Genomic DNA, 15304 nt, shown 5'->3' on the forward strand with positions numbered 1-15304 from the left:
CTGCTGAGATAGTGGATGCATTGGTTTTAATTTTCCAAAATTCCCTAAATTCTGGAAAAGTCCCATCAGATAGGAAAATAGCGAATGTAACTCTGCTATTTAAGAAAGGAGGAAGACAGAAAGCAGGAAACTGCAGGCCAGTTAGCTTAACATTGGTCATAGGGAAAATGCTGGAATCTGTAATTAAGGAGGTTATAGCCGGTCATTTAGAAAATCTCAATGCAATCAGGCAGAGTCAACATGGTTTTGTGAAAGGGAAATCATGTTTGACTAATTTATTAGAGTTCTTTGAGGAAGTAACAAGCAACGTGGATAAAGGGGAACCAGTGGATGTGGTGTACTTGGATTTCCAGAAGGCATTTGACAACCTTCATCAAAGGCTATTAAACAAAACAAGAGCCCACGGTATTGGGGGTAACATACTAGTATGGATAGAGGATTAGTTAGCTAACAGGAAACACAGAGTAGGCATAAATGGGTCATTTTCAGGTTGGCAAGCTGTAACTAGTGGAGTGCCACAGAGATCAGTGCTGGGGCCTCAACTATTTACAGTCCATATCAATTACTTGGATGAAGGGACAGAATGTATGGTTGCTAAATTTGCTGATGACCCAAAGGTAGGAGAGTAAGTTGTGAAGAGGACAAAAGGAATCTGCAAAGGGATATGGATAGGTTAAGTGAGTGGGCAAAGATTTGGCAGATGGAGTATAATCTGGGAAAGTGTGAACTTGTCCACTTTGGCCGGAAGAATAAAAAAACAACATATTATTTAAATGGAGAGAGATTGCAGAACTCTGAGATGCAGAGGGATCTGGGTGTCCAAGTACATGAAACACAAAAAGTTAGTATGCAGGTACAGCGAGTGATTAAGAAGGCAAATGCAATGTTGTTGTTTATTGCAAAGGGAATGAAATATAAAAGTAGAGATGTTTTGCTACAGTTGTACAGGGCATTGGTGAGACCACATCTAGAGTGTTGAGTACAGTTTTGGTTTCCTTATTTAAGAAAGGATATAATTGCATTGGAAGCAGTTCAGAGAAGATTCACGTGACTGATTCCTGGGATGAGAGGGTTATCTTATGAGGAAAGGTTGGACAGGTTGGGTCTATATTCATTGGCGTTTAGAAGGATGAGAGGTGGCCTGATTGAAACATATACAATCCTGAGGGGACTTGACAGGGTGGATGTTGAAAGGATGTTTCCCCTTGTGGGAGAGACTAAAACTAGGGGGCACAGTTTAAAAATAAAGGGTCTCCCAATTAAGACAAATATGAGGGTTGTGAGTCTGTGGAACTCTCTTCCCGTGAAAGCAGTGGAGGCAGGGTCATTGAATGTTTTCGAGGCAGAGGTAGACAGATTCTTGACAAACAAAGGAGTGAAAGGGTATCGGGAGGAGGCAGGAAAGTGGAGCTGAGTCCACAAACAGATCAGCCATGATTTTATAGAATGGCGGAGCAGGCTCGAGGGGCTGAATAGCCTACTCCTGCTCCTAGTGCGTATGTTCCTATATATGTTCATATGTATTAGTAGTAGGATAGTTTGAGAGTGAGAGGGAGGTTTGATAACTCATCACATAACATCATAACATCACAGTTAAAATAGTTTCAGCTCCTCATCACTAAATAATAGAATGTACCAAGCCACTGGTGCTTGGGGTGAGGATCCCTTATTGGGACATGGATGGTGGGGTGGTCTGCATCCCTGGAGCCTATCCAGCGTTCTCCGCCTAACTCCCAGGTCATGGGAGCCTTCTCCTTGCAAGATTTTCCCTCCCCTTCTGCAAACCATACACACCTCCTCCGGACCCATCTTTTGTTTCTTTACTTGCCTCATTATCATCCCCTTTTGCCTTACACTGTCGTCCCTTTTAATCACTCCTGCCCTCCACCCTATCACAGATTTTCATCTGTATTCTTTCCTCTTCCTCCCTCTTTCCATGGTTCTGTATTTGCTTAAAAGCTGTTAATTTCTACCATCTTCCAATTCTGATGGCATCCTAAAATGTTAACTCTGCTTCTCTCTCCACAGATGCTGCCTGACCTGCTGAGCGTTACCAGCATTTTCTCTTTTAACTTCTTCTTTAACCAAGCGTCATTCAGAGGTGGAATGATGTCTGGATAATCAAAACTGTATCTGAGTATATAAGATTAAGGTGTTGTCTAATTGAGGTGTTTAAGATGATTAAAGGAGTCCAGAACAAAGGCGAATGACCTTAAAATTAGAGCCAGACCATTCAGGGTAAAATCACACAAAGGGCAGTGGAAATCAGGAACTCTCTCCTCTAAAAATATGGGGAGGCGATGGTGTAGTGGTAATGTCATTGGACTTTTTTTTTATTCATTCATGGGATGTGGGCATCACTGGCTATGCCAGCATTTATTGCCCATCCCTAATTGCCCTTGAGAAGGTGGTGGTGAGCTGCCTTCTTGAACCCCTGCAGTCCATTTGGGGTAGGTAGACCCACAGTGCTGTTAGGAAGGGAGTTCTAGGATTTTGACCCAGCGACAGTGAAGGAACGGCGATATAGTTCCAAATCAGGATGGTGTGTGACTTGGAGGGGAACTTGCAGGTGGTGGTGTTCCCATGTATTTGCTGCCCTTGTCCTTCTAGTTGGTAGAGGTCGCGGGTTTGGAAGGTGCTGTCTAAGGAACCTTGGTGCGTTGCTGCAGTGCATCTTGTAGATGGTACACACTGCTGCCACTGTGCGCCGGTGGTGGAGGGAGTGAATGTTTGTAGATGGTGTGCCAATCAAGCGGGCTGCTTTGTCCTGGATGGTGTCGAGCTTCTTGAGTGTTGTTGGAGCTGCACCCATCCAGGCAAGTGGAGAGTATTCCATCACACTCCTGACTTGTGCCTTGTAGATGGTGGACAGGCTTTGGGGAGTCAGGAGGTGAGTTACTCGCCTCAGGATTCCTAGCCTCTGACCTGCTCTTGTAGCCACGGTATTTATATGGCTACTCCAGTTCAGTTTCTGGTCAATGGTAGCCCCTAGGATGTTGATAGTGGGGGATTCAGCGATGGTAATGCTGTTGAATGTCAAGGGGAGATGGTTAGATTCTCTCTTGTTGGAGATGGTCATTGCCTGGCACGTGTGGCGCGAATGTTACTTGCCACTTATCAGCCCAAGCCTGGATATTGTCCAGGTCTTGCTGCATTTCTACACGGACTGCTTCAGTATCTAAGGAGTCACGAATGGTGCTGAACATTGTGCAATCATCAGCGAACATCCCCACTTCTGACCTTATGATGGAAGGAAGGTCATTGATGAAGCAGCTGAAGATGGTTGGGCCTAGGACACTACCCTGAGGAACTCCTGCAGTGATGTTCTGGAGCTCAGATGATTGACCTCCAACAACCACAACCATCTTCCTTTGCGCTAGGTAGGACTAATAATCTGGAGCCCAGTCTAATGCTCTGGGACCATGGGTTTGAATCCCACCATGACAGATGGTGAAATTTGAATTCAATTAATAAATCTAGAATTAAAAAACCTAGTCTAATGGTGACCATGAAACTATTGTCGATTTTTGTAAAAACCCATTTGGTTCACTAATGTCCTTTAGGGAAGGAAATCTGCCGTCCTTACCTGGTCTGGCCTACATGTGACTCCAGACCCACAGCAATGTGGTTGACTCTTAAATGCTCTCTGAAATGGCCTAGCAAGCTGCTCAGTTCAAGGGCAATTAGGGATGGGCAATAAATGCTGGCCTAGTCAGCGACGCCCACAAGCCAGAAATGAATAAAAAATAGCTGTTGAGGCAAGGTCAATTGAAAATTTTAAAACTGAAGTTGATAGATTTTTGTTAGGCAAAGATATTAAGAGTTACAGAACCTAGGCAACTGGATGGAGTTAAGATACAGATCAGCTATGATCTGATTAAATGTATGAGGGGCTGAATGGCCTCCTGTTGTTCTTATGTTCCTAACTTGTATACCAAGAGGATCATGGTTTTAAATTTTGACAAGTTCTGGCGTGGGAATGATCGAATGTGCAGTAGTATGTTTGTGAATCTTCCACCATATTTAACAGGAGCCTGTCAGGCACATTCAGTTCTTAAATAATCAACCAATTGGGAGCATGAAGGAACAGACAGGGCGAGATTACCAAATCATCAGAGTTACTGTTTCATGGCAGGTTAAGAATGCAGATACCATTACCTGGAATGATATAGCACTTCAGATTAATGAGGCAAAGAATTACCGTCAGAAACTGTGGGTTGAATTTTACCAGCCCCTCAATGCTGTGGGTCGCAGCTGGGGGGGGGGCGGCTAGGAAAATTCTGGGGGGAGAGGCCCATCTCGCCCAGCGACGTCGAGAAGGGCCCACCGCATATTACTGGCAGCGGGGGGACCTCAGTGTGGCACCCCCCCAACCCCGCCTGGTGGTGGGGCTTTCATCTGCATATTTAAATCAACCTAAGTGATATGTAAATAAATTTACCAGCAGGCGGCGGCCGCCCCACGCCACTTTTACTGCCGCCAATTGCAGCTTGCGCGCCTTCGGAACTCCATACGGAGTTCTGAGGCGAGAACCTGGTGGGGAGGGGGGAAGAATAAAATTTTTAGGGTGAGAGGGGTGGAGGAGCGGGGAAAACAATTTTTATTGGCTGTGGGGGTGGTGGGAAAGGGTTGAAGGGCAAAGAGTGCAAAGTTTGGGGTTTAAAGGTCTGGACTGTCAAAAATGTTTTTTTCGGGGGGGGGGTGAGAGGAAAATAAAGTTATTTTGTGACGATTTAGGGGGGAGGTGGAAGTAGCACTTTTATGTTGAATTTAATGTTTTTATTGACATTTAAAGTTCCTTTAAAGTTTTAAATCAGCTGTCAGGGCCCTTTAAAAATGGTGCCTGCACCGGACGCCAATGCTGGGGACACAGTGGCCGCCCCCTCTACATCTCGGGGGCAGCCGCTCCGCCTGCTCTATTTAAATCAGTCCCTGCGGTAATATCGGGAGGCTGTGCAGTGGCACTTCTGTGTCGGAAGGCTGCCGCTCTCACAGTGTGCCGCTGCGGAACACGGCGCACTAATAAAATCCAGCCCTGTGTGTGTGAGAGAGAGAAAGGGAATGAAAGACAAAGGAGAGAGTGATAAAAGAGGGAGGAGGAGGGATGGAAGAGAGGAGAGTGATACGATGAAAGGAAAAGGAGTGAAAGAGAAAGTGGACGAGTGATGAAAGAGAGGAGGATGAAATGAAAGAGAGAAAGAGAAGGAAGGGAATGAATGATGGAGGTAGAGTGATGAAAGGGAAACAGAAGTAATGAGAGAAAAGGACGGAACGGGAAAGAGAAAGAGACCAGCACTGAATATGACAAAAAGGGAAAAGTGAGAGAGGCACAAGTGGAGACGGCTGAGAATGAGCAACTGCTCACAACTCAACACCTCCCTATGAATGGCATAGCTCGGCTAGATAGCAGAAACTCCCTAACATCCCACGGTAATATAACAATGTCCACATTGCTTGTTTTAGTCTCAAGCGACGAGTCTGTAGCACAAAACGGAGCCACTAAATCAGGTCCATCTAGAGCTCAGAATGAACATGGAGACAAAGTGGGAAAATCCCTGTTACTAAGCTCAAATAAAGGGGGTGAAAATCATGATTGTGTTGGGGACAGATGGTCTTTGAACATAAGGACATAAGAAATAGGAGCAGGGGCCTTTCGGCCCCTCGAGCCTACTCCACCATTTAATAAAATTATGGCTGATCTGATTATGGCCTTAACTCCACTTTCCTGTCAGCCCCTCATAACCCTTGATTTCTTTGTAGATCAAAAATCTGTCCAACTCAGCTTTGAATTTATTCAATGACCCAGCCTCCACTGCATTCTAGGGTAGAGAATTCCAAACATTAATGACCCTCAGAGAGAAGAAATTCCTTCTCCTCTCTGTCTATGAATGGGAGACCCCTTATTTTGGAACTGTGTCTCCTAGTTCGAGACTCCCCCATGAGGGGAACCATCCTCTCAGCATCTACCCTGTCAAGCCGCCTCAGAATCTTATATGTTACAATAAGATCACCTCTCATTCTTCTGAAGTCCAATGAGTATAGGCTCAACTTGCCAGCCTTTCCTCACAAGATAACCCCTTCATCCCAGGAATCAGACTAGTGAACCTTCTCTGAACTGCTTCCCAGAATCACAGAATTGTTACAGTGCAGAAGGAGGCCAATCGGCCCATTGTGTCCGCACTGGCTCTCTGAAAGAGTAATTCCCTCAGTTCCATCCCCCCACCGTCACCCCGTAACCCTGCACATTCCTCCTTTTCAAATAACTGTCTAATTCCCTCTTGAATGCTTCAAATGAACCTGCCTCCACCATACTCTCAGGCAGCGCATTCCAGACCTTAACCACTTGCTGCATGAAAATGTTTTTCCTCATGTCACTTTTGCTTCTCATACCAAATACTTTAAATCTGTGCCCTCTCATTCTTGATCCTTTCACGAGTGGGAACAGTTTCTCTCTACTCTGTCCAGATCCCTTGTGATTTTGAATACCTCTATCAAATCACTGCTCAGCCTTCACTTCTCCAAGGAAAACAGTCCTAACTTCTCCAATCTATCTTGTCATGCAAGCCCCCACCTGCCAAGCATGAGGCATATTAATTTCACCACATGGACATTAAATTTCAAACTGTTGTTGAAGTGAAGAAAGGACTTGCTTTTAAAAACTGCTAGATCTTGGCTGGAAAGACATTTGCATATTAACAGACAGTGTTTGGAAGGACAAAGGACCATTCCCTGACACATTCAATCCAGTATGGACTTTTGATCACCAGACGTTGAAGGTGGGGGAGCTCGCATTCCAGGTTGACTGCTAAGTTGGCCAAATACACAAATGGACGTGGTCAAACCAGCTGGTCACATGACTAACCTGCTGGGCAACCTGAGTTTTTTGAATTTGTACAAACAGTTTGGGCAGAAAGCAGAATGCTCCTGGACTGAGAAGATCTCTCCTGGCTGGTTGGCTACAGCCTCTCCTATTTGTCTGCTCCCATCTCTTTCTTACAGAACTCCAAATCCACTGAAGACACATGAACACCAAGAAAGAAAAGTCTCCTACAGCAAACAAGGTTTAAAAAGAATACTGGGCCCCAACGAAAAGCAAGATCTATCTACAATAAAGGATACTACAGTGAGCTTGAAGAACCGTAACACAAAAAACCTCCTCAGATATTGCCTCAAACTTTTCCACTTTATTTCTTCGGTATTCTTTCTGGCTCTATCTGCATGTGTGTATCACATGTGCATGCTAGCGTGGGCGCGTTGTGTATCTGTAGGCATTAACTGAATTAGAGTTTAAGTTTATGTTTAAATAAATTTCAACTTTTCTTCTTTAAACCTAAGAAAGCCTGTTTGTACTAGTTTCTTTGCCTTATAATTGAAAAGTGGAAAAGGATTCACCAGGGGGGTGCTAAAAACACGGTGTGTTTAAAATTAAACCCTGTTAGGGTAAGACCAGGTGAAGGTTGAGAGGGACCCCGAGAAACATTTCTCACCTGGTCGTAACGATCTTCATAACTGGAGCTCCTCACCCCTGGAACCATGCTTGTGAATCTTTTCTGTACTCTCTCCAAAGCCCGCACGTCTTTCCTAAAGTCCAGCACCCAGAACTGGATGTAATACTCCAGCTGAGGCCGAACTAGTGTCTTATACAAGTTCAACATAACTTCCATGCCCCTATTAATAAAGCCCAGGATACTGTATGCTTTATTAACTGCTCTCTCAACCTTTCCTGCTACCTTCAATGAATTATGCACATATACACCCAGGTCCCTCTGCTCCTGCACCCCTTTAGAATTGTACCCTTTATTCTATATTGTCTCTCCATGTTCTTCCTACCAAAATGAATCACTTCACATTTCTCTGCTATGAAATTCATCTGCCACCTGTCTGCCCATTCCACCAACTTGTCTATGTCCTTTTGAAATTCTATACGCTCCTCCTCACAGTTCACAATGCTTCCAAGTTTCGTATCATCTGCAAACTTTGAAATTGTGCCCTGTTATGGGAGTGAGTTGAATAAGCCAATTCCCTCCCCTGAGCATAATTCGGTCAAGAGCTTATGAGAGGCAGAAACCCAGCATTCCAGGTTGCACCACAACCTGTGACCCCCTCCCCACCCACTGCCCTCTCCCCCATCCGCCCACCTCTGCTGGAATTGTACAGAAGTTCCAGCCTTGCTGGCTCAAATTTGTAGCCTAATTTGACAGAAGTTGAATTTTATTGAAATTATATAAAGCTGATGGCATATCAATGATAGGTTTTTTTAATTTTATGAGGGTGCTAGAGCTGACACTGGCTCTTTAAACTATAACCGTAGAATTACATAGAATGTACAGCACAGAAACAGGCCATTCAGCTGTTTATACCCCACATGAGCCTCCTCTCACCCCACTGTTAACATATCCTTCTATTCCTTTCTCCCTTGTGTACTGATCTAGCTTCTCCTTAAATGCATCGTTGCTATTTGCCTCAACTATTTCATGTGGTAGCAAGTTCCACATTCTAACCACTCTCTGGGTAAAGAAGTTTCTCCTGAATTCCTTATTGGATTTATTAGTGACGGTCTTACTTTCCTTGTTTTGGTCTCACACTTAAGTGGAAACGCATATTCTTTTGAACTCCTTCATAACTTTACATACCTCTATTAGGTCACCCCTCAGTCTCCCCTTTGTTAATGAAAGAAGCCCCAGCCTGTTCAGGCTTTCCTGATACTTGTAACCTCTCAGTTCTGGATTCACCTTTGTAAATCTTTTTTCTACCTTCTCCAGTGCCTCTATATCCTTTTAGTAATATGGAGACAGTGTAATTATTAAACATCCTGCCAAACGGGGTGTAACTGAGTGTGGAGAGAGGGGCTATGCTCACCTCATGTGCCTGATGTGGGAAAGGAGGAGAAGGAGCTGGGCTAGCCTCCGAGACTGCTGCTGCAGTGAGAGCCCGGCCCTGGTGATATAGTAAACCAAAGCATCAGTGATTTTGTCCAAGATGATCTGAATCTGCTCACTGTCATTCAGAGCTTCCATGGTGCTGGAGAGGAAGGGGAACACGCCTGCAGGGAAACAAACAGACCAGTTAGGAAAAGCACAGTGAGAGAGCAAGAGAACCTGGAGTCTAACTGCTTCTTTGGGGCTCACAAATCTCATTGGCAACAACAACTTGTATTTATATAGTGCCTTTAACACAGTGAAACCTCCCAAGGTGCTTCACAGAAGCGTTCAGAATCACAGAATTATTACAGAACAGGAGGAGACCATTCGGCCCATCTTGTCTGCACCAGCTCTCTGATTGACCAATTCACCTAGTGCCATTCCCCCACCTTCTCCCTGTAACCCTGCACATTCTTCCTTTTCAGACAACTATCTAATTCCCTTTTGAATACCTCGATTGAGCCTGCCTCCACCACACTCTCAGGCAGCGCATTCCAGACCTTAACCACTTGCTGCGTGAAAAAGATTTTCCTCACGTCACTTTTGCTTCTCTTACCGAATACTTTAAATCTGAAACCCTCTTGTTCTTGATCCTTTCACGAATGGAGACAGTTTCTCTCTATCTACTCTGTCCAGACCCCTCATGATTTTGAATACCTCGATCAAATCACCTCTCAGCTTTAACAGACAAAATTTGACACTGAGCCACATAAGAAGTTATTAGGACAAGTAACCAAAGACCTGGCCAAAGAGGTAGGTTTTAAGGAGTGTCTTAAAGGATGAGTGAGAGGTAGCGAGGCAGGGAGGGTATTCCAGAGCTTAGGACCGACGCAGCTGAAGGTATGGCAATCAATGGTGGAGTGGTTAAAATCAGGGTGTGCTAGAGGCCAGAATTGGAGAGTGCAGAGATCTCAGAGGTTTGCAGAGATAGGGAGGGGCAAGACCATGGAGGGATTTGAACATGTGGATGACGACTTTAAATTTGAGGGGTTGCCAGAATGGGAACCAAGGTAGGTCAGCAAGCACAGAGGTGAAAGGAACTTGGTGTGATTTAGGATACAGGCACCAGAGTTAGGATGAGCTCCAGTTTACAGAGGGTGGACGATGGGAGACTGACCAGGAGAGCATTGAAGCAGGGCACTGCAGGTAAAATGGCATGAGTGAGGAAGTGCCACAAGACTCAATCAGGGCTGAGGACATGAAAGGCACCATGCAATTTTTTTTTTAATATTCGGAGATTCTAAGGGTAGGGAAGGAGAGGAATTTCTGATATATGTACAGGAGAATTTTCTTGATCAATATGTCTCCAGTTCAATAAGGAAGGAAGCAGTGTTGGTTCTGGGAAATGAAGTCGGGCATGTGGAGTGTATTACAATAGATTACCAAGCTAACAGTGACCACAACATAATTCGGTTTAGAGTAATTATGGAAAGAGGCCAGAAAAAATCTAAGGTAAAAATGCTTACCTGGGGAAGAGCTAATTTCAATGATTTAAGAAAGTTTCTAGTGCAGGTTACTTCACTGTCGCTGGATCAAAATCCTGGAACTCCCTTTCTAACAGGTGTACCTACCCAACATGGACTGCAGAGGTTCAAGAAGGTGGCTCACCACCACCTTCTCATGGGCAATTAGGGATGGGCAATAAAAATGCTGACATAGCTAGCGATGCCCACATCCCATGAATGAATAAAAAAAGAAACTGGAAAAGGTGATTGCAGGGTAAAGCAATAATGGAGCAATGGAGGGCATTCAGGGAAAAGATAGTTCAGGCACAAACTAGGCATATTCCTTTGAAGGGACAAAAACAAGAAATGCTGGAGTCACTCAGCAGGTCTGGCAGCATCTGTGGAAAGAGAAGCAGAGTTAACGTTTCGGGTCAGTGACCCTTCTTCGGAACTTCGGAACAGTTCCGAAGAAGGGTCACTGACCCGGAACGTTAACTCTGCTTCTCTTTCCACAGATGCTGCCAGACCTGCTGAGTGACTCCAGCATTTCTTGTTTTTGTTTCAGATTTCCAGCATCCGCAGTATTTTGCTTTTATTCCTTTGAAGTTAATATTAAACAGAAAAAGGAGGCTTGTCATCGAGTCATAGAGTTATACAGCACAGAAACAGGCCCTTCGGCCCATCGTGTCTGTGCCAGCCATCCAGCACCAGCTATTCTAAATCCCATGTTCCTGCACTTGGCCTGTAGCCTTGTATGCTATGGCGTTTCAAGTGCTCAACTAAATACTTCTGTCAGGAGCAAACTTCAGTTAATAACCAGGGAGATTAACGAAAGAACAGAAGTAATTTTTTTTTATTCATCTGTGGGACGTGGGCATCGCTGGCTGGGCCAGCATTTATTGCCCATCCCTAATTGCCCTTGAGAAGGTGGTGGTGAGCTGCCTTCTTGAACCGCTGCAGTCTATGTGAGGCAGGGACACCCACAGCGCTGTTAGGAAGGGAGTTCCAAGGATATAGTTCCAAGTCCGGATGAAAATGTTAATACGGGAGTCAAAAAGAGGTTACGAGAAAAGATTGGCAGGCAACATTAAGTTGGACCCTAAAATATATTATAAACATATAAATGTAAGAAGTTTACCAGAGAAAAGGTTGGGCCTATTAATGATCCAAAGGGAAATCTTCACATAGAGGCAGAGGACATGGTTAAAGTATTAAATAAATACTTTGCTTTCACAAAGGAACCAGATGATGTGGAGGTTACACTACAGGAGGAGAAGGAAGTTATGGACAGGATAGCATAGCTAAAGAAATAGTAATAGATAAATTATTGACCAGGTTAGGAAATTGGCTGAGTGGCAGGAGAGTAGGAATAATCGCAGGATATGACTACAGACCAGTAAGGATCTGTGTCGGGCCCTCAACTATTCACCATATTAGACAATGGGTTAAAAAGCTACATATCCAAATTTGTCGATGACATGACAGCATTGTAAGCAGTGTAGATGGAAGCATAAAATTACAGAGAGATATTTATAGATTACGTGCATGTAGGCAAAACTGTGGCAAATGGATTTCAATGTCGGCAAATGTGAGGTCATTCACTTTGGACCTAAGAAGGATAGTACAGGCTACTTTCTGGTGCAAATGGTGAAAAACTAAAAACAGTGGAGGTCTAAAGAGACTTAGGGTAAAGGCCTGCTCGGGTATGCAATTGAAACCCGACCCGTGACCGACAGAACCACATCCAAACCGAACCCGACCCAGCCCGAGTCCTTTGATTTTTTTCATGCGCCCGACCCGACCACCGGAATGAAGTTGATTATATCAAAGAGGTTGTGCTCTACCTTGGATGGAATTGCTCACCGCAGACTAGTGCGGAGTCCGGATGCACGTTTCCCGTCTTGATGTCCTGGCTGTTCAAATTTTGAAGCTTTTCCCTCCATGAGCAAAAGGCAGCACTGTGTCCGACCCGAGCCGAGCCCAAATGCCGGACCCGGAAGAGAGACCCGACCTGACCTGCACCCGACATGTCTGGTCAGGTTCGGATCGGGTTCGGGTCGGGTAGCCATGCTCTTAGAGGTCCATATACATAGATCATTAAAATGTCATGAACGGGTACAGAAAATGATCAAAAAGGCTAATGGAATGCTGGCCTTTCTATCTAGAGAACTAGAATACAAGGAGGTAGAAGTCATATACAAAGCTCTAGTTAGACCACACCTGGAGTGCGGTCAGCAGTTCTAGGCACCACACCTTAGGGAGGATGTTTTGGCCTTTGAGGGAGTGCAACACAGATTTACTGTAATGATACCTGGACTCCAAGGATTAAATTATGAGGAGAGAATACATAAACTAGGGTTGCATTCCCTGGAATTTAGAAGGTTAAGGGGTGATTTGATCGATGTTTTCAAGACATTAAGGGGAACAGATGGGGTAGACAGGGAGAAACTACTTCTGCTGGTTGGAGCGTCTAAAAATTAGAGCCAGACCATTCAGGAGTGAAATTAGGAAACATTTCTACACACAATGGGTAGTAGGAGTTTGGAACTCTCTTGCTAATGTTATATCTGAAACTGATAGAGTTTTGTTAACCAATGATAGTAAGGAATAAGGGCAAAGGTCAAAAATATGGAGTCAGGTTGCAGATCAGCCATGATCTCATAAAGTAGTGGAACAGGTTTGAGGAGTTAAATGGCCTCCTCCTGTTCCTAAATTCCTATGAGAAGATATGCTAAAAAAAATGAGCATTACTGACAGTTGTTAAGTCACCTGCATTGGATGGAATGCATCCAACGTTGCTGAAAGAAGCAAAGGTTAAAATAGTAGAGGCACTGGTCACAATCTTTCAATCCTCATTGGATACGATAGTGGCAGTGGACTGAAGGGTTGCTGATGTTATACCACTATTCAAGAAAGGGGAGAAGGTTAAACCAGGAAGTTGCAGGTCAGTCAGCCTAACATCAGTGGTGGGCAAGTAAGTGGAAACTATCATTAGGGACATTATAAACCTTCATTTGGAAAGTTATTGGTTAATCAAGGAGAGCCAGCATGGATTTGTTAAAGGCAAATTTGGGAGAATTTTATGCTGTCCCCCACGGCTGGTTTGGAGGCAACGACAGCATAAGTAAAATTGAATGGGATGGTGGGTCCCTTGTTAAAAGGCACTTAGTGCCTGAACAAGGAACCCGGCATCAGGAAATGGTGGGGGGGGGGGGGGGGGGGGTCCGCTGATTGCCACCCCCTTGCTACCAACCCACTTACACCCACCTCCCCCATGACCCACAGCCCCCGAGACCCCTCTCACCCTGACCTACCTATGGCCTGGGTCCAGCGACGCTCCTGAGCCTCAGGGAGATGCTCCACTGGCAGAAGCCACCGCCTCCACGCTGGCACTGCTCAGTGAAAGAGATACCGGCCTCTGATTGGCTGGCAGCTCTTCGAGGGTGGCACTTCCATCGCCGGGGTCCTGGATCCTGTGGAAGGCCTGTCGCTGTCCACATAAGTGCCTAATTGGCACTAGATTCAGTGGGTATCCCACAGAACAGGCAATGTGGAGTTCTCACTTTTTCTGGACGTCTAGAGCCCACATCACCAGGATAAAATCCTGGCCATTGTGTCTGACTAACTTGACCTCATTGTTTGATGAAGTATCAGAAACGGTTGATAAAGGTAGTTCAGTAGAAGTTGTATGTATGGATTTTTGTAAGGCATTCAACAAAGCGCCACACAGGAGGTTTGTTACTTAAACGGAATCCCATAAAACTAAGGGAAAAGTACAGTATGGATGCGGAATTGGCTGACTGACAGGAAGTAGAGGGTGGTGGGCGGATGGATGTTTTTCAGACTGAAAGACGGTTTGCAGTGATGTTCCCCAAGTGTCAGTTTTGGATACATTACTCTTTTCAATTTTTATGAACGACCTAGACTCGGGTGTAGCGAGCAACATTTAAAGTTTGCAGAGGATACGAAAGGTAATAGTTATGAGCAGTTGTAGATGACAGGATGATGAAATGGGTAGATGCATGGTAAATGGAGTTAAATGTGAAGAATTGTGAAGTGGTGTACTTTGGTAGAACAAATATGGAAAGATAGTTTACTATAAATGGCACCATTTTGAAAAGTGCATATGAGCTGAGTGACCTTATACACAAATCCTTCAAGGTGGTTAAAAAAGCATTTGTGTAACTTGGGTTTATAGAAGCATGGAATTTAAACGCAAAGAGATCATGCTAGAACTTTCTAAATCACTGGTTAGGCCTCAGCTGGAGTATTGTAGACAATTCTGAGCACCACATTTCAGGAAAGATGTAAAGGACCTTCGAAAGGATACAGAGAGTGTTTACCAGGATGTTACCAGGGATGAGGGACTTCAGTTATGAGGAGAGGTTAGCACTGCCATCCTTGAAACAGAGAAGGTTAAGATGTGACCAAAAAGATGATGAGAGGTTTTGAGACAGTAGATAGAGAAAAACTATTCCCTCTGCAAGTGAGTCAATAACCAGTGGTCATAGATCTAAAATCATTGGCAAAAGATTTAAAGGGGAGAGGAAGAGAATTTTTTTTCACTTCGAGAGTTGTTGGGATCTGGAATGCTCTTCCTGAAAAGGTGGTGGAAGCTGAATCCATAAATAATTTGAAAAAGGTACTTGAGGTTGAAGAACTTACAGGGTTATGGAGAAAAAGTGAGGGTGTGGGACTAAGTGTGATAGCTCTTTCAAAGAGCCAGCACAAACACGATGGGCCGAATGGTCACCTCCTGTGTGACAAGTTTCTATGAATGGGCGAAGGTAAAATGCACTGGAATCTGAATTTGAACATGACAGTTGCTAACTAGGAGAACAGAGTTATTGTAGTCTAGATAAAGAGACCCGGGTTATTGTAATAAAAGCAAAAAGTGCTGGAAATACTCAGCAGGTCTGGCAGCATCTGTGGAGAGAG

The 15304-nt window shown here is 44.6% G+C and overlaps 1 protein-coding gene across 2 annotated transcripts in view; it reads right to left on the reverse strand.

Annotated features, from left to right (window-relative positions):
* esr1 (estrogen receptor 1) overlaps window positions 1-15304 on the reverse strand; it is a 288089-nt gene that overhangs the window by 8992 nt on the left and 263793 nt on the right. For both annotated transcript variants that reach the window (XM_068044450.1, XM_068044449.1), the window contains exon 7: window positions 8860-9043. In XM_068044450.1, the coding sequence (XP_067900551.1) occupies window positions 8860-9043 (184 nt within the window). The remainder of the gene's footprint in view (window positions 1-8859; window positions 9044-15304) is intronic.

This window comes from Heterodontus francisci, chromosome 13 (assembly GCF_036365525.1).
Source record: "Heterodontus francisci isolate sHetFra1 chromosome 13, sHetFra1.hap1, whole genome shotgun sequence".
Classification (NCBI taxonomy): domain Eukaryota; kingdom Metazoa; phylum Chordata; class Chondrichthyes; order Heterodontiformes; family Heterodontidae; genus Heterodontus; species Heterodontus francisci.